Here is an 18,485-nt window from a genome sequence, read left to right as displayed (position 1 = left end):
GCTGGCGACCCCCAGGGGGAGGGCCTTCTCTGTGGGTGCCCCCACCCTCTGGAATGAACTACCCCCCGAGATCCGGATGATTCCGGATCTCCTTACTTTCCGCCGCGCCCTCAAGACATGGCTTTTTCAGCAAGCGGGCCTGGCCTAGGGAGGATTTTAAATCGGGTTTTTAAATCGGGTTTTTTTTAAGAATAATTTTATCTGCACAACTTTAAATATTGGTTTAATTTGGTTTTATCTGGTGGGGGGTTGTAAATATGTCTATGTTTTTAAATATGTTGTGAGCCGCCCTGAGTCCCGTTGGGAGAAGGGCGGGATATAAATCAAAATAAATAAATAAAATAAATAAATAAATTAGAACAGTTTTAGAATCCTCAACTTACAATTATTTGTTTATTAACCATTTGAAGTTACAATGGCACTGAAAAAAAGTGTCTTATGACCACTTTTCACACTTAAGACCATTGCAGCATCCCCATGGTCACATGATCAAAATCCAGATGCTTGGCAACTGATTCATATTTATGACATTTGCAGTGTCCCGGAGTCATGTGATCCCCTTTTGTGACCTTCTGACAAACAAAGTCAATAGGGAAGCCAGATTCACTTAACAACCATGTTTAGCAACTAAACAATTGCAGTGATTCACTTAACAGCTATGGCAAGAAAGTTCGTAAAATGGAGCAAAACTCACTTAACAACTGCCTTGCTTAACAACATAAATTTTGGGTGCTATTGTGGTCATAAGTTGAGGACTAACTGTAAAGGCTTTACAGTTAAACGGCATCTATGGGTCATTCTTCTACATAGAATTGGGTTGATTCAATAATGTTTTGTGTTCTGAAGCCTGCTGAGCTAAACAGCTAAAGAGGCATATGAACTCATAAACATTTGGGAGAAATCCCTATCCATAAATAACGATTATGAACATCACGTTCTGTTAAAATGAATTCAATAGGCATAAAATGCTCCATTAGGTTCTTAAATCCCAATCTTTCCAGTACAGTTAAGCTAACTCACATTGTTCCTACAAACAGCCACCCAGTGCAGCAGGTGGAAGACAACTAAACTACGTGCTGCCATGTCCCTATCACATTTTGCAAGTTGTTGACCTTTTCACGTCATCACCAATCACAATCCTGAGGATGACAGTTCACATAATGATTTGTATGGTGAGAATCCATTTTAAGCTCTGGATGGGACAGGGTCACATATTTTTTGTATTTTTGTTTATTCAGTTTGATAACACAAACAGGGATAATAGTTATAATTGGTGAATGCTGGCATGTCACCTAAAATGTCATATCATATCATTTTTAACATGTGTGTCATAGGTTGCATCACTGGGTGATCTTGTCCAAAATGGGGCTTTGCCTGTGTATACAAATCCAGCAGATGCACCTTGCATAGATAAGAGCAGGAAACATTTTGAGGACTACTTCAGAAAAGCTCTAAACCAGGAGTGTCCAACCTTGGCAACTTTAAGACTTGTGGACTTCAACTTCCAGAACTCCCCAGCCAGCAAAAATTCTAACCTCAACTGAAGTCCACAGATCTTAAAAGTTGTGAAAAGTTGGACATCCCTGCTCTAAATTATATTTAAAAGCATCCTGAACAGGTGACAAAAGAGGGCAGAGATTCCACTCTTTCTCTCTAGTTTCACCATAAAGCATTCTTTTCACACCATTGGTTGTTCAGGCTAACTTAGTTCTCCAAATAAGGGAAGAGTTCATAGACCTGATGGGTACGAGGAGAGAACCAGAATGGGTCACAGGAGACTGCCCAGCAAGGGCCAGAGGGGGCCTGGCTAAAATGACCAATAGGTGCCAGACTGATCCCATCTCTAGGGGTTCCCCATAACACTGATGGGATGGTTGAGAAAGACCCCCCCAAGTTGCACTCACTTGAAAATGAACATGGGTTGCTGCTAAGGAGAAAAACAGCCAGGACAGCTAAGGCCAAATGATGGCTGTTAGAGATCAAAGGCAACACCCTCAAGCTGCTGGGACATGTTTGCAAATGAAAGATGCCTCTGAGTTAAGCTGGCTTACCCTCCCCCAAAACTAGGCAATTTTTGAGCAGATGTGGCAGAATGTAGTCTGGATTCCCAGGAAGGAGGGGCTGCACTGCAGAGGCAAAGAGATAATGAAGTTTAGATAGTCTGGAGGATGCTCCAGACAGTTCCTTCCTAGAAGTTCCCAGAGTATATCTTTAAAGTACTTTAGCAAGATTTTAGTCCATAGGTGAGGAACAATAAAAGAAGCTCTTTAGAAGTAGCTCGGCATGTGTCCCTTGGTTTTTGGAGCCTGACAGAGATAAATACACTGGAGGATAAAATGATTGGCAGTTGCTACTATATCATGCTAAATACACACAGACACAGAGACACAGACCCGATATCAAAGGCATGCATGGGACACAACCCAAAACTATTGCAGCCCTTTTGTCCTGCTAATAAACATCACAGAGGTAAGTAGGTAGGTAGGTTGGTTGGTAAATTGGTTGGTTGGCCAATGAGGGACTGAATTGGCCTCTAATCTGAACCAGCATGATGCTTCATTGTTTTACATTATGAGCCAGGGAAAGGATATATTCCTTACTACTATCACAAACCATGTGCCAAATGAGATGATGTGGAACTGGCCTTCAACCTAGGATAGTCTTCCTGACATTTGGAAATTAATAGGAAAAATCTATTTGGAATCATTGCATTGTTCCTGTTAAATGTGAAGGATGCAAAGGAAGAAAGAAAAGAATGAACTTAATGGAAGGGGCATCAATAAAAATTCAGAGAAAATGTATGCATTAACAGGGAGGTGAGGCTGGACCCAGAGGGCATTGCTCTATAATTGGATCCTAGAGCGGCTTAAAAACATTAGGAACAGAAATCTTTATTAAGTTTGCATTTTAATTTAATTTACCTAATCTGCAATTTCAAATTAATGTGCAGACATGGTCACTTACACCTTTTTGTAAATTTTGTAATAGAGTTCTCCTGTCTGAAAGCATCATACAAAAATGTGTGTATTAGTAAATGCATACACACAGAGAGAGAGAGAGAGAGAGAGAGAGAGAGAGAGAGAGAGAGAGAGAGAGGAGAGGCATATTTGGAAAACATTATGCAAACCCCATTTTTACAAGGGAAGACTGCAAAAATGTCTCCAAAAATGTGGTGCATCATGTGTTGACTTCTGAGAAAAGAAATCACAAAGATGGAGAAACCGAAAAGAATACTCTGAAAAAAGAGAATCAGAGTGAAACCAAATTTATCCAAAAGATATTAAGATTAGGATCATGGAACCCTATGGATTATGGAATGAGCAAGATGTTCCTAAATTCCAAATGCAGTTACATCTCAGGGTGCAATCTTATTTATACCAGGAACAAGCCATCATTAAACTCAGTGCAGCATACAGTAGGTATGAAAATATGGAAAAGATTGTCTTCTTTATTCAGACCAACAATTATTTTTTGTCAGACAGTCTTGGTTTCAGAGCTACTTCTCTTATAAAAAAAGGGCTTGTGATTTTTGTCTAAAAGCTTCAACTTCCACACAGTGATATAATGCAATAATTTTAAAGTTAGGGGTCAGCAACCTGCTACAGACAAAGGAAGCTGTAAGGCTCTTTTTCACAGCCTCATTAATGTATATTCCTCCAGTGTGCAGAAAAATATGCCGGCATAATTTGCATTACCCTGATGGCCAAGCTCTAAATCGCCCTCAGTAATGAGGCTTGCAAGTGATCTATCCGTACAGTTTTACTGCAGCACAATTTAAGGGCAACCATTGATAGATTCCCTTGGTTTTCTTTTCCTGTCCATCCTGCACCAGTTCCCAGGGGGAAAGCACCATCAACACTCTTAACAGGAGGAGGCAGGCCTAAGTAAAGGTAAGTGGGTGCCTGAGGTGGAAGTTCTAGGGCCTAGGCCAGTGGTGGGATTCAAATATGTGAACAACTTGTTCTCTGTGTGGATGCCGCTTCCGGACATCCATTCAGGGCCTAGGCAACAAAAAATTAGCTACCAGTTCTACCGAACTGGTGCAAACCGGCTAAATCCCACCACTGGCCAAGGCCACCCTTCAAGTGGTCCAACTGACAGGGTCAAAACTGCCACTCAAGTTACTGCTGTTTCTGAATACAGATCTATCGGTTGTCTGGAACCCAAATGACAGGACTTGTTTGCATATCTTTTGGAAGATTAGTCAACCTCCATCCAAAAACAGTGCAGCAAGATTCGCTTAACAACCACATGATTCACTTAACAACCAGTGATTTGCCTAACAACTGTAAAGGCTGTAAAATAGGGCAAAACTCATTTAATAACTGCCTCGCTTAAGAACAGAAATTTTGGGCTCAGTTTGATTGTAAACCAAGGAATGCTTGTAGTTCATGGATGTGATTCACAAAGTGGCTGTATTGTTGGGCAGGTTTTATATGCCTTCAACCTTCCTCTTCTCCCCCTTCCCCTCCACCCCCCATCAGAGTTACTTAGTTCAGACATCAGCAAAGGAAAATTGCATACAGGTAGTCCTGGACCTATGACTTATAGCTGCAAAGTTACAACAGACTCCCCAAAAAGGAATTTACAACCAAGATTCAAAGTTACAACAGGTGGAGGCCCCTTCCTCATGGTAACATGATCACTTTTGGGTAGTCAGTAATTTATGGACATTTTCAGGGTCCCACAATCACACAACTGCAATCTATGACATATTTTGCCAGAAACTAGCTGGTTTTTGGCCAAAAATGCCCACTGAAGCCAATGGTTCACTTAAGAAACACCACAGAAAATATCATAAATGAATCAATCACATGATATCCTGCTTAATGACCAGTATGACATATGACCTTAATTCTGAGCTCAGTTATGGTCATACGTTGAGAACTACTTGTATTAGTGAGGACTAAGTGTCTAATAGATATTGGGTTCCTGCTAAGACAAACTAGAGAAATTATTATCTAATTGGGGTTAGAGCTGGAAGTTTGTTATCTCACAGCTCATGAGAGTAAATAGGAAGAGCTGTCTTGTCTGAGCAGACTCCTTTCCAGGTGTTAATTAAAAAAAATGCCATGTTGTCATTTCAGTTAGGACATACCTCGTTACACTGAGAAAAAGAATGGTCAGTCATAGGAGATAACATATTCGTGGAGAAAAAATGCAATTTATAACCATGATTTGCCAGCAACCTACTCCTGATCAAAAATATTATTTAAAAAATAAGAATATTGATTTGGGAGGTCCCAATTCAAATTCTATTGAATTTCCTGTTGCCCTTGTGACCCCAAATTGCTGGGCCTTACACCCTCACTTTAATTCCTGATGGTTAAATGGTAGCGAAAAACAATCCAAATTTAATCTGTGTTGTGCAAATAGACTCTTATTATTCCCATCTGATGTTTAAATCAGCATCACCATCTGGTGGTTGGTTATGATAGCTATTACTATTTCATTTGCCATTGCTTTTTGTAACACCCACAATAGGGCCAGATAACATTGATAAAAATATAATAAACATTTTGTTGGGGGAAAGGAGACATGGAACAACAAATCAGAACTTTTGTTTTATATTTATTCCATGATTTCAAAAAGTCCCTGCAGGAAGAAAATAGCATGTAAAGAAGAATCTAAATAAAACTCTTTGTTTTGACAAATTATTGTTTTTTTCTTGTGAAACACAACTCAAATATGGAATGCCACTTCAGATTGCTTAGTTCAGAAAAAAAAATCCACCTTTTCTCTTTTCTACTATTTTCATAGTATGTTAGAGACTTAAAGGCACAAAGCATGAATTTGCCCAGAAATTCAAAACATTGCAAAGACTTGGGATTCCTATACTATAGTTAACATGAGTAGGGCCTAAGGTAGTCCTCAAGTTGAAATCATTCATTCATCGACCGTTTGTGGAGTTACAACGACCCTGCACGAAGGGACATAACTATGACTAGTATTCAAAGTTCTGGCTGTTATAGTGCCTACACACACACACACACACACACACACACACACACACACACCAGTCGTCTCAATTCAAGTGCCTGTCAACCAGCTCGTACATACTACTAGTTGCAGCGGCTCACAGTTACATGATCAGCATTTGTGACCTTCCCTGCTGGCTTCCCAAGAGCAAAGTCAATGGGGAATCTGGCAAGGAAGATTGAATTTCACTCGGGAAGATTTCCCCCCCCCCACACACACTTTCTTCACTCGTGTACACATCACACCTTCCTTCTCCTTTCATTCGCACATGCTCCATATTGTCTAATCAAGAGCACTCACTGAGTTCAAAATACTAAAACATTTATTGTTGCTACCAATACAAAAGAATCTGGTAAAACTAACGGTCAAAGATAAATTGGCACTAGATAAAAGATCAACGGAATTCACAGAGTTTCTTTGGCTGCGCAATGACTGCAAACAGATGAAATGTTTAACTCCACCTTAGCCTGCTCATCTACACGTAGTCTTTTTCCACAACTTCCCCACAATCACACAGAACCTGCCCCTTTCTCCAGCCTCCCTGTGCTCACATACTCTCACATTCCCCTCGTCATCTTTCCACAGCCCCCTGAACTGACACACACAATATGCACATGCCTGCACCCCACACCCTCTCCTTGGCTTCTCTGTGCCCACACACATTATGCACGCACACCCACACCCTCATGGCCTGGACCAGGTTTTTCAGGACCTCCCCCACCCCCCTGTGGCACCTGCTCACTCCTGACCTGGGACTTGTTCTGCTTCACACATAATAACTTGCTTATCTTGGGTTACAACAACAACTAGGTCTGGATTGCTGCCGCTAAGAGATGTGGTCATGTAATGTTGTGCTTTACGATTATATTTTTTAGCAACAGCAATCCCGATTCTGATTGCAGTCATAATTCAAGGACTACCTATATTGAATGAAATATATTTTAATTCACAAAGTTTGGCATTTTTTTGATTGCAGCATTGCTCCCTGCCATCCAAAATCTCAAATTTCCTGATGGTTTTCAGCTTGAAATTCCTCCCAAGGAAAGTTGGTCTCTAGACCACTCATATTTTCCTGGTAGAGCTGGTGGAAAGCAACACTTTGCTCTTCAGTAAAGTGAGTTTTCCAGTCCCCAGAAACTCCTGCAAAGAAAGGGAAGAAAAAAGGTGAGACACTGTGTGTTTTACTGCACCTGGAGATTCATTGAACTTGGATTTTCTCAAAGCTTTTTGATCTCTACCCTTCCTGAGGAAAGTGCTGATCTTTTGGTCCATCACTTCTTCAGGAACTATGGTGTAATTCACCATCTTGTTGCTCTTCATCACTCCAAAGGAAGCATTTTCCACCACTGAGTCAACAGCAGCAGGATCCAAATTCTTGCCTAGGAATTCACAGATGCGAAGAACGCTGCCACGTAGATCCTAAAGAGAGAAGATCATGAGGAAAAGCTGGATCTCTAATTCAGGACCTTTAGAACAAAATGACTCCTGAATTAGAGTGGGGCAACGAGGAAGAAAAATGATGGAAGGAAGGAAGGAAGGAAGGGAGGGAGGGAGGGAGGGAGGGAGAGAGAGAGAGAGAGAGAGAGAGAGAGAGAGAGAGAGAGAGAGAGATATGATAGATGGATAGACAGATGACAGACAGATAAATAAGGGAGACAGGGAGATGGAGAGAGAGAGAGATGGTAGACAGAGAAAGAAACAGAGATAAACAGATGATGGATGGATGATAGGCAGACAGACAGACATCTACCTTTAGCAAGTCATCATAGACCAGAAGGAGAAACTTCTTCTCATTTTTGTAAGCCAACCAGCTTTTGACATGATCAAACCAGGTGCCAAAGAGAACTGAGGTAAGCAAATAAGAAGAAAAACATTTTTGGGTTGTTGGTTTTTTTTGTAAGAGCATAGATTTTAATATAGTAAGCAAAATAACTCTGGAATTGGAAACCTATATGCACTTACCTAACAGCAAATTCCACTGATCCCAGCAAAACTGGCTTCTAAGCAAATGTTCATAGCAAAAGGAGAGGGATACTGCACCTCCAGATGTTTTGGATAACAATTCCCACAATGCCTTGCCACAGTCCATGCTGGCTAGGCAACAAGGAACCAAAATCCAAGACATCTGATGGAATGACCATGTTGCCCACTCGTGTCTGACAAATTGTCACCAAAAACCATCATCTCAGCCAAAGGAAAAAATGCTAAGGAGACAGCAAGGAGCTAAAAGTTCACCTGTCAGAATTCATTTGTTATTATCTAACAGACAAAGCAGATTGTTAGTGCAGACTTGACATCCACAGACACTTGACACACAGGGGGATTCTACAAAGGACTGGCATTTTGCTTCATCAGAGGACATAATTTAATTGGTTCCAGGTCAGGCAAAACATGACCCAACCGAACTGAGAAAGGAGCAATCAGATTTACCAGTTGCATCTTTTACATGCCAGAGGTCAGTGCTATGAGTTGTGAGGCAGTTAAAAGCGGGTCAATTTTATGACAAAAAAATAACATAAGCAACTCATGTTTTCGTTGTATAAAGAATGAAGACAGCAAAGGGGTTATGAAGGGGCTAAGATGGATAGTTAATAAGATGTTAGTGGTGATGGATCTAAGGAGGATCTCAGAGTAAGATGATAATACAAAATGGACAGGACCCTGAAGGCCAAAGCTAAAATGGCATGTTCCTCTCTGAATCTGGATTGGTTTCTGAGCATTTTTAAACTAGGTTAAATTATTTTAGGACTTAGACTATTATAATGTCTAACACTCAGAATGTAGTCTATTTCTCATTTTCTTCCTATCTCAAAATTCAATGAAATAGCGCCATCAGTTCTGGGCAATTGCATTTGGTGGTAACTTCAGGGGTTCCAGATTAACCTGGGACTCTGGCTATCCATCCAAAATAGACTTGTCAGGTAGTACATGTGAAGGGGAAAGATGAATCATCAAGAATAATAAAAGAGGGAAGATGGCAGTCAATGAGGACCTTCTGACACTGACTCTTTCTACTGGGGATTCCAGTGCTTTGGCAAACAAATCATGAGTCTAAATTTCCAGCCTCTGCCCACATACGTTTCCCTGCTGAAAACAGCTCAATAAATTCTCCAAATCCTCTCTAAACTCCAGAAATGAAGACATCTTGGCATAATGGTAGAGTGATACACAGACATCCTTGGGGTCACGGACAGTGTAAATAGCCTAGAAGAGAAAGTTTTCAAGTATTAGAATGGCTTTATCTCAATGGTTCTTCCCACAGTTCCTTCCCAAAGGGCAATCTGGTGAGGCCAGGAGGCAATGTTAACCTCTCTTACCAGTTATCAGAATGTCCCCATATCTGATTGCTGGCTGATTTCTTAGCAATGATCAATGGAAGCATGCTTTCTAACACACACAAGATAATTAAGATTCATCCACCACGTTAACCCATAATGGGTTTCCTTTGATTTTGGCTTAGTGTGTTAGCCATCGTGGTTGTAAACTACAATTACAATTGTCCCTTACTGAAGACATAATTGAATTCAGGAATGAAGGTCCCACAATAATGTTGCAGGATTCAATCTGGGTTGGTCACCGGGACCAGAGGTTTAGTCTTCCAAGCTTTTGGACTGTTGCTGGAATCCATCCTCAGGGAACTTCTCTCTACTACAATGTGTAGACAGAAGTTTCCTGAGGATGGGCTCCAGCAAGAGCCCAAAAGCTCAAAAGACTAAACCTCTGGTCCTGGTGAGCAACCCAGATTGAATCCCATAATTGAATCCATTGTTAAACAATCCATGGGTTGTTTATTGCATCAATATATTCTCTCTATATGCACACCCACAAGTATATGTACAAATGGAATCACCTTAGCTTGCGAAGAGAAGAACTTTTCTGGAAAGATTGTTGCAGGCAAATGAGAGGTAATGAGACGAGGGGAGGGTCGGTTCTCCAAGTACTGGGCTGCTGTCTTGTGTTCAACCCAGGGCACCCGTTCCCAACAAGGGACTGACTGTGAGAATGTGGGATCTCCATTGCTATAGATCAAAGTAAGAATTTCTTGCATCCAAGTTGTTCCTGAAAACAGACGAGAAGATTGTATACTTCTTACCCTGAACGTGTGCAGAGCGTCTTTGAAGATATCTACCAAAGCTTTTTGTAGAAGCTGTGGAAGAAATTGCCTCAGGTCTAGGATTTGAAATGATCCAGCAGAACCATACTCACAAGAAGTAGCACTAATTAAACAAAATCCCAAGTATTATTTCAGTATTTGGGGTTTCCCCACATGTATGCACTTCCATTAACTGAGTCACTAGTTTCGATGGACAAAAACAATTGGAAGGATGGATAGACAGATGGACAGGCAGAGGGTGCAATGTACTGCACGTTGTTCAAGTGCCTGTTCTCTTTCTGTCTCATAGTTTTAAGACAATCCTGTCAACAAAGGACAGTTCCAACATACATCCAAAATCTTTTTTTTTAAAGCTTTTCAACGAGGCATCTATGCTTATAAGATTCTGATTCCACGCACTTCAAAAACTGCTAGCTTTGGTAATTTTTCTGGAAAAGTTCTAGCAATTATAATTTTATCTGTCCACACAACTGCTAAATATGAAATGATGCCTTGACATATATATTCTGAGAAAAGTGAGTTAGAGCAAACCATGAAAGTATAAATTAATATATTTCCTGGGCCCCCAAATTCCAGGGAAGCAGGGGATAGGCACTTGTATGGCTCACCAGATTTGGGGTATGTAACATCGAAGACATCACTGTCCCGCACTTGGAAACACCGGTGAGCATAGCGAACACTCTCTTCACTATGCACAATGCTTGGAAAAGTGATTCCTCCATACTGAATAGACTCGACAATCCGTTTGGCCATTGTTTTGCTACGGAGGAAGGAAAAAGACACAAGGGAAGTAAAAACAGAAGCCTGAACGTCCTTTTAACTCTCTGCCCCTGGAAAAGAGGGAACCCTCTGATGGAATTAACAGGAAAGAGGAAGAATGCAATTCCAAAGTTTTCCTTCCTTGCTTCTTCAAAATCTACTGTTTGCCTCCCGGCTTCTACAACTCCACCAAACCAGTTTTTTTCTCTCCTCCTTGTCTTCCAGCCTCCTTTTTGTGCCACTCCTCTTTGTGGCACAGGCTGTTCAGAGGGAAAACCTTGAAAAGCTTTTATTGAGAAAAATTCACAAAAAGAGACTTTGTCCTTTGAAAAGGGAGGAGAGCCAGGACAGTGAAATTCAGGTCACACATGTATATGGTCACAGTTCTCCCTGCTTTCCACACATACAAATAGAGAGAGAAAAAACAATAAGTAAAATCCAGACTTAGAAGAAATCTGCATTGCTACCATCTTTCTGTAACGTTGTACTTACATCAGAAGACAAGACCACGAAGGATTGGAGAAGACAGGTTTATTTGTGCACAATGGTTCAGAGCATTAGCATGACAGATTCTGAACACTGGGCTATTTCCAGCGTGTCATTCTTATACAGCTTGCCACTCACGCCTAACCCAATGGATGACTTCTTATCTACCTTTAACACCCTAAAAGAGGGAAGTTCATGTCTTGAGACCTCACACATAGGAAAACAGGAAGTTGATACAATTGACAGAAAACCACACTACTCTACACGGGCAATATCTTACACCATCTGAGACCTTCAGTTAACATTTCTTGTAAAGGTTTCTTCATATAATTGCACACAGGTCATTGCACACAGCCAGTTTATAATATTAGTTAATGATTGCTAAACATCACTCCTGTTAATTAAAATATTTGTTTTTAGTATTTTTCCATCCCTCTCTCCGTCTCTGCCTCAGTACATCAGCAGCTCCCAGCCTTTTCAAGGCTTCATACCAGCAAAACTCAGTTTTTCAAAAGAATCCACTCATCTGACTCACCCCCTCCAGTTTTAATTCTCTGGTAACTACTAGAGGGCTCAGGACTCCTGACCCTCCAGATGGAGAGTTTTCCTCCATTCAAGGGTCCTCTGCTATTCATTTATAGCAGAAGAGGGCCACCTGCAGCCTTCCAGATACTGTCGGACAAGCCCTATAATCTCTCTCTCTCTCTCTCTCTCTCTCCAATTTAAAAGGGTACTATCTTTTTTTCTGAAAAGAGAGCCATTATCAGATACAACTACAGAAATTCAAAAGGTGAGGCTTTGAGTCTCGTAGGGCAGTGGTGGCGAACCTATGGCACAGGTGCCAGAGGTGGCATTCAGAGCCCTCTCTGTGGGCACGCGTGCCGTCGCCCCAGTCCTAGGCCTTCAGCTGGGTTTTATAAAACCTTTTCGCTTTAGGCCTCCGCCGCCATGTGCCCCCCCCCAAAAAAGGTTCAGTCAATCAGTCAATTTCAATTTCTCGCGGGAAAAAAAAGATCTTGCAAAGTTGGAATTGATTGATCGAACTTTTTAGTCCCACCCAGTCTGCCGTTACCACCGCAGCCACGCTCACCCAATGGGCCACCCCCCCAATTGGCCACACCCAGCCAATGGGCCACATCCACCCGGCACCCGACGATACATAAGTGGGTTTTGGGTTGCAGTTTGGGCACTCAGTCTCTAAAAGGTTCGCCATCACTGTCTTAGAGCATAGAAAAGTATACAAATATTCCTTTCTCATCAGACAACCAAAATCTCTGCTATCAGGATCTGGATCTCAATTATTGGTCCATCTATGTTCTTATGGGCCATCAGTTAACTCACAGAAATGTTCTAGAACAGGGGTGTCAAACTGCCGGCCGGAGGACCGGATGCGTCATGGTGAAACCGCGCCCACCCCATTGCCGGCAATGGGAAAAAAGTTGCAATACGTCACGACACGTCACGTGACGCTGCGAGTTTGACATCCCTGTTCTACATATAACAATAAAAGCCAAGCGTTCAGCTCCCATCCACCACCATCAAGGTTGTCAAACAAACCCACTGTAAATCTGCTTTTGTGTTTTTTGGAATAACAGTAGAAAGAGGGAGATATCGAAGAGCTCATCTTTGCAGAAGATGTTAAAGACATAGGGTTCTGTGCCAAGCAAACATGTTGGCAAGCTAAATCTAACCTGCTGGAAACTTCTTCCTTCCAGAAAAATCCAGACCTCCTGTTTACTTCTCAGTTGTAACTTGTAAAGTGCCAACAAATCATTGCAGATTAAATCAGAATTGGAAGACACTGTGGATCCTCAGCTGAAGCATCTCATCATAGTTGAGCTGGCCACTAACCAAGGTGGTAGATTCCATCATCAAACAGGTTTTACGATGTGGAAATTCTTCCTCCTGTTTAACTAAAATCTGCTTCCCTGCATTTGCCCACAGTTCTTGACTTCCTCTATAGAACAGAGAGAGCTTGACTTTTCCATCTTGGTCATCACTGGGCTATTTTTACCCTTCTTTATGGCTCCTAAAAGCTGCAGGGATGTGATTCTAAGGCAGTGAAGGTCTGGATGGGACAAAAAAAAAAAATTGGCCTCTTTAGGGAGAGGCTGGTTGACTGTTGAGTCTGCAGCTGGCCTGTGAACCACAGGGAGCCCACGTATGTTCTGTGGACTAACCTTGAAGTTGTTTGAAGATTAGGTATATATCTCACCTTCTTGCTTCTTTGTAGTATTAATGTTGGATCTTCTTTTGAGGTCATTTTTATTTACCACCACCCACTTGCTTCAGGTAATTGTCCAGTTCATCAAAACCCTTCTTACAATGGGGCACTTGAACAACACAGGACTGAGCAGAGCAATTACTTCTCATGATCTGATGAGTGTTTTTGGTGATGTAATCTAATTGCAATAACTTTATTAGCAGCCGCGCTACATTGTTGGCTCTTCTTTAGCTTGCAGTCTACTAAGATGCCCAAATCTTTTCCCTTTGTACAGCAGCCAACCCTGTTTTCCCTCTTCAGTACTTCTGCCTTTTTTTTATAAAACCTAAATACAGGATTTTTTTTCCATTTTCCTACAAATATCCTTGATTTATACATGCAGTAAAATGCAGCTGAGAGTGAGCTAGTAGACTAATGAGGGAGTTAAACCCCCCCTTCACTCCACAGGGGTTTTATGATTAGTTTGGTTTGGTTTGGTTTCTTGTTAATGCCTCTCAATTAAAGTTTCCTACCAGTAAAATTCTAGCAGGTCCATCTAGAGCCATTCTCTGGATTGGCTAATATGATTCCATGCAGTGAATATATCTTGTTTGGGAACAGCATAAACAGAAGCCTGTTTACTAACCACTGAATCCTCCTAGAAACTCCTTTGTGCAACATTTCAAAGAAGTTACCCAGGATTAATAACATTTTAGAAGGAGCATATGAAAATCTGAAGCAATGATACACACCTACGTATAAAGAACAGAATACTCATATACTACTAAACCTGCCTGTTTGTCGGTTTGTAACCTTCAATAAGCCCAAATGTTGCATCATAGTGGAAAGATTTTTAAACCAACGTGCTCAAATCCACTAACTTAAAGAATGCATACAAAAAACAGGACCGATGCAATTGAAATTTCAAGGATCTTCACACCAGTTTTATTTGCCTGGTGCAATATTGCAATGGTCAGCCACAGCCAAGTAATATGATTTCTGACACTCCCTGCCAGTTCTCTACAAAGTCATTGGGGAAGCCTGTAGGAAATTGGAAGTCCCATTACTTCCCACTTCCATTACTTTTTTTCTGTACATGGTGAATCTATTTTTTCTGTTTAAGTAAGGAAATAACTCAGAAAGGATGACCCAATGGGGTCATGGGTTGTCTAATAGTTACCTAAAAATATAAGGAATGTTAAGCTTTGAAGAATTGTTGGAGAGGATATTCCTGGTCTTCACAGCATGGTGAGGCTTGTATGATTTCCTAGCTGCTTGCAGGTATCATGAAGAAATCCTTGTGATTTCTGCACTGTTTGGCCAACTTAAGGTGTACTTCTTAATCCACGGGTCTTCAAACCTGGCTGAGGAATTCTGGGAGTTGAAGTCCACAAGTCATAAAAGGGCCACATTTGAAGACCCCTGTCTTAATCTTTCCCAGCCAATCATCTTCCAGACTATAGGAAATGTAAGTATTTCATATGACTTTGCTACCCAGAATGTTCAGAAATGGCCCCATCATATTTATCCTGGACATTTAGACCACTGAGTACTGAAGCAGGTTTCACACACATCACAAAGTGTCAACTAAGAAGCACACAAACACTAAAAGATACTTACACATGAACCAGATAACATTAGAGCAGACAGCAATACATCAATCCAAGTAGCTAGCTTCTCTTTGCCTTGGTTTAGGCGACACACTAGGCCATTATGTAACTAGTTTGGGTTGACTTAGTGCAATGTGTGCACTTAGAAATTACAGCTTATACCAGTGGTGGCGAACCTATGGCACGGGTGCCAGAGGCGGCACTCAGAGCCCTCTCTGTGGGCACACATGCCGTCGCCCCAGTCCTAGGCCTTCAGCTGGGTTTTATAAAACTTTTTTGCTTTAGGCCTCCACTGCCGTGTGCAAAAAAAAAAAAAAAAGGTTCAATCAATCAATTTCAACTTCTCGCGGGAATTTTTTTTTTACAAAGTTGGAATTGATTGATTGAACTTTCTAGTCCCACCCAGTCTGCCGTTACCACCGCAGCCACGCTCACCCAATGGGCCACGCCCACCCAATGTGCCACACCCAGCCAATGGGCCACACCCACCCGGCACCCGACGATGCATAAGTGGGGTTTGGGTTGCAGTTTGGGCACTCGGTCTCTAAAAGGTTCGCCATCACTGGCTTATACATTGTGGCTTACAAACTCCATAGTGCTTTAAGCCATTAACGCTGATTGAAAATCATTTTTTTCTCTCCTGCTTAAAAGTAAATAAAGTGAGAATTTGGTCACATTTGCCAGAAGACTCAATTCCTCCACCACAAGGCTGCAATATGTAGACATTCAACAGGTGCATTTGCTTTTTTTCTTATCTTTCCCCTTTTCTGGACAGGAAATCTTGAACAGCCTGGAATTCTGTTTATCGGACAGTTCTAAACGGAATAACCCTGCCAGGAAAAACCTTATTTTCATTCCATCCTTACTTATGCATAATTCCCAATAAAGCTGACTTTTGACTTCTATACAAACGGCTCCTGCTGTCTTAATTGCCTGTGTGTGTTTGGAGGGGGTGGTGTCTCCCTGCCTCCCTCACGCGACAAACCCCTTTTAGTTCTGGACTCCAGACGGATGTCTGTTCTCCAAAGAAAATCCGATTTTTCTACTACGGCTTTTTCCCAACCCGCCTTTGCAGTCTCTTCTTAATAAACCCCGATCCCTCCCCCCCTCCCCGATCGCCGCGAAGCCGAAATCGGTGCCTCTCCGCTCTTCCTTTTTCATAACCTACTAAATTTCACTTCATTCCCACCGGACTCGGGCGTCCTGATTTTGCGATAACCAATCCAGGGGTTCTGGGCGGGACTTCCCTTCGCAGACGTTTCTCAAGCTTTGCCTCCTAACCGAGGACCGTTGTTTTTTTGTTTTTAAGGTGGCGAGATCCTCTTAGAGACGTCCGGCTCAATAGTTGACCGGCAGAAGGTCTCCGATGGCCAGGTGGCCCAAAACGCAGCAAAGAGGGAGCCCAGCCGCGCCATCGGAAGATAAATCTGATGGGGCGAAGCCCGGAAAGGAGATCCCAGGAGTAAAACTTTTTCCACGAGATGTGAAACTCAACCCCATCCAGTAGTACGTCTTTCTAAGCCCTACAGCTGCCACTTGACCTGTGGGACTCTTAACATGTGGTCGGATGCTTACCATTATGCTGGGAGTTCCTAAATCATAGCTTCTTGAACAAGCCACATTAGCCTGCTTCACCTATTTATTAAGTTTGTGCGGGTGTGAGGCTAGTTCGCCTCAGTGACAGTGTGAACTAAACAAATCAGCAACTGCTGGCAGCCAGACTACCCGGTAGGCTTTCCTGGAAACGAAAACCAAGCCATACGCTAAATAAATATTAAATTTGTATGCTGTCCATCTGTCTACCAACCAACTCTAGGTGGTTTTATAACATTTAATATAAAATGTTTATGATAACAAACCATAGTTGGCTTTACTCCTTGTGCTAAGCCACAAAATTTAGCCACAGTAGTTGGATGTGCACAAAAAATTAACCATAACCTCGAATGTATAAATTGATTGGTTGGTTCTTGCAGCACAGCTAAATGAGATCAAGTGACATTACAACTGAATGTGACAGAAGAGAAACCTATTGAAATTATTAGCAAAAGCTTATAAATTTGATGACTTTAGCTTCCAAGATGGGATTTCAACCTTGGCTTAACAACAAACGTTTTGTTACTTCATCAAAACAAACCTGGACATCACCGCATTTCAGCCAATCTGTGGCAATGGTGTCATTGCCACAGAACAATGCAGCATAGATAATTAATCTCTGAGGCTAATGAGGGAATATCTTGGTCAAGTCTCAAATGTGCAAAACCACAAATGAAGCCACTTCTTAGGCCCTAACAAGCCTATAAACTTATTTTGGGCAACATGATAGAGGTGCTGCTGTTTTACCTGCTTTTAGTCCCCCTCCTGTAAAATCCTATTATGGAAAAGAAGAAGTTACACAAATATGTGCAGGCCATCTGTTCAAAGGTTCTCACATGGAAAATTGTAGGGGTTTTATCAGCAATTGCCTGCCCCAAATGAAATCATACCTCACCAGCAGAAAACATTACATTTTGTCAAATTGAATTCCACTGCTTGGAAGGGAAAACTAAAATGTAATGGTGTTTTCATTAGAGCGGCTGTAGGCAAAACTAAGATGTTGGACTATAACTCCTATTATCCCAAGCAACATGAGCAAAGAATATGGTAGAAGTTGCTATTCTCCCATTCTTTGGGGAGTGTTATAGGTTCCCCATATTATAATGAGATTAGGACTGAGAAAACCCTGATTCAAATTTTCTTTTAGCTCATGGATAAGGTTGGGATATGTCAAGCACAAAAGAGCAGGTCCATATGTGAAGGTCCAGTTAAACTGATTTATTGCTACTCGTGCCAATCCACAGGAATCTTCTCAACCTTTAGCACCTACTAAGAGTTAGATAAGGGTCAATAGAATTCAAAGATTTAGACTTAGTAACAAGAGCAGCAAAGATGATTAGGGGGCTGGAGGTTAAAACATATGAAGAACGGTTGCAGGAATTGGGTATGTCTAATCTAGTGAAAAGAAGGACTGGGGGGGTGACATTTATTTATTTTATTTATTTATTAAATTTATATACCGCCCTATCTCCCTTGCGGGACTCAGGGCGGTGAACAGGCGATACTAAAAACCACGATAATAAATAGTTTGTTTTAAAATCAAATTAAATAACAGGCCTGTTCTAAAAACACACCCGTAAAAAACCCCCCACTGAAACATAATCAAACTACGCCAGGCCGGCCGCACGGAATAGATGGGCCTTCAGGGCTCGGCGAAAAAGGCGCAGGTCCGCAACTGTACGTAGGTTGGGGGGTAGGTCATTCCAGAGGGCAGGAGCTGCCACAGAGAAGGCTCTCCCCC

At 41.7% G+C, this 18,485-nt stretch overlaps 1 protein-coding gene across 1 annotated transcript; it reads right to left on the bottom strand.

Moving 5' to 3' along the window:
• Positions 1 to 6,979: 6,979 nt before the first annotated feature.
• LOC107283076 (sulfotransferase family cytosolic 2B member 1) lies at positions 6,980 to 10,846 on the bottom strand. The gene is made up of 6 exons (XM_029283133.1): positions 10,702 to 10,846; positions 9,830 to 10,038; positions 9,054 to 9,183; positions 7,730 to 7,824; positions 7,218 to 7,398; positions 6,980 to 7,119 (listed from the first exon to the last, which is right to left on the bottom strand). Exons 1-6 carry the CDS (start codon positions 10,844 to 10,846, stop codon positions 6,980 to 6,982), a joined length of 900 nt encoding a protein of 299 aa, XP_029138966.1.
• Between the last annotated feature and the right edge of the window lie 7,639 nt (positions 10,847 to 18,485).

The sequence above is a fragment of the Protobothrops mucrosquamatus genome, unplaced genomic scaffold (assembly GCF_001527695.2).
Source record: "Protobothrops mucrosquamatus isolate PMUCROS unplaced genomic scaffold, P.Mucros_1.0 scaffold25, whole genome shotgun sequence".
Classification (NCBI taxonomy): domain Eukaryota; kingdom Metazoa; phylum Chordata; class Lepidosauria; order Squamata; family Viperidae; genus Protobothrops; species Protobothrops mucrosquamatus.
Note: the sequence above shows the minus strand (reverse complement) of the source record. Positions and strands in the feature narration are given on the sequence as shown.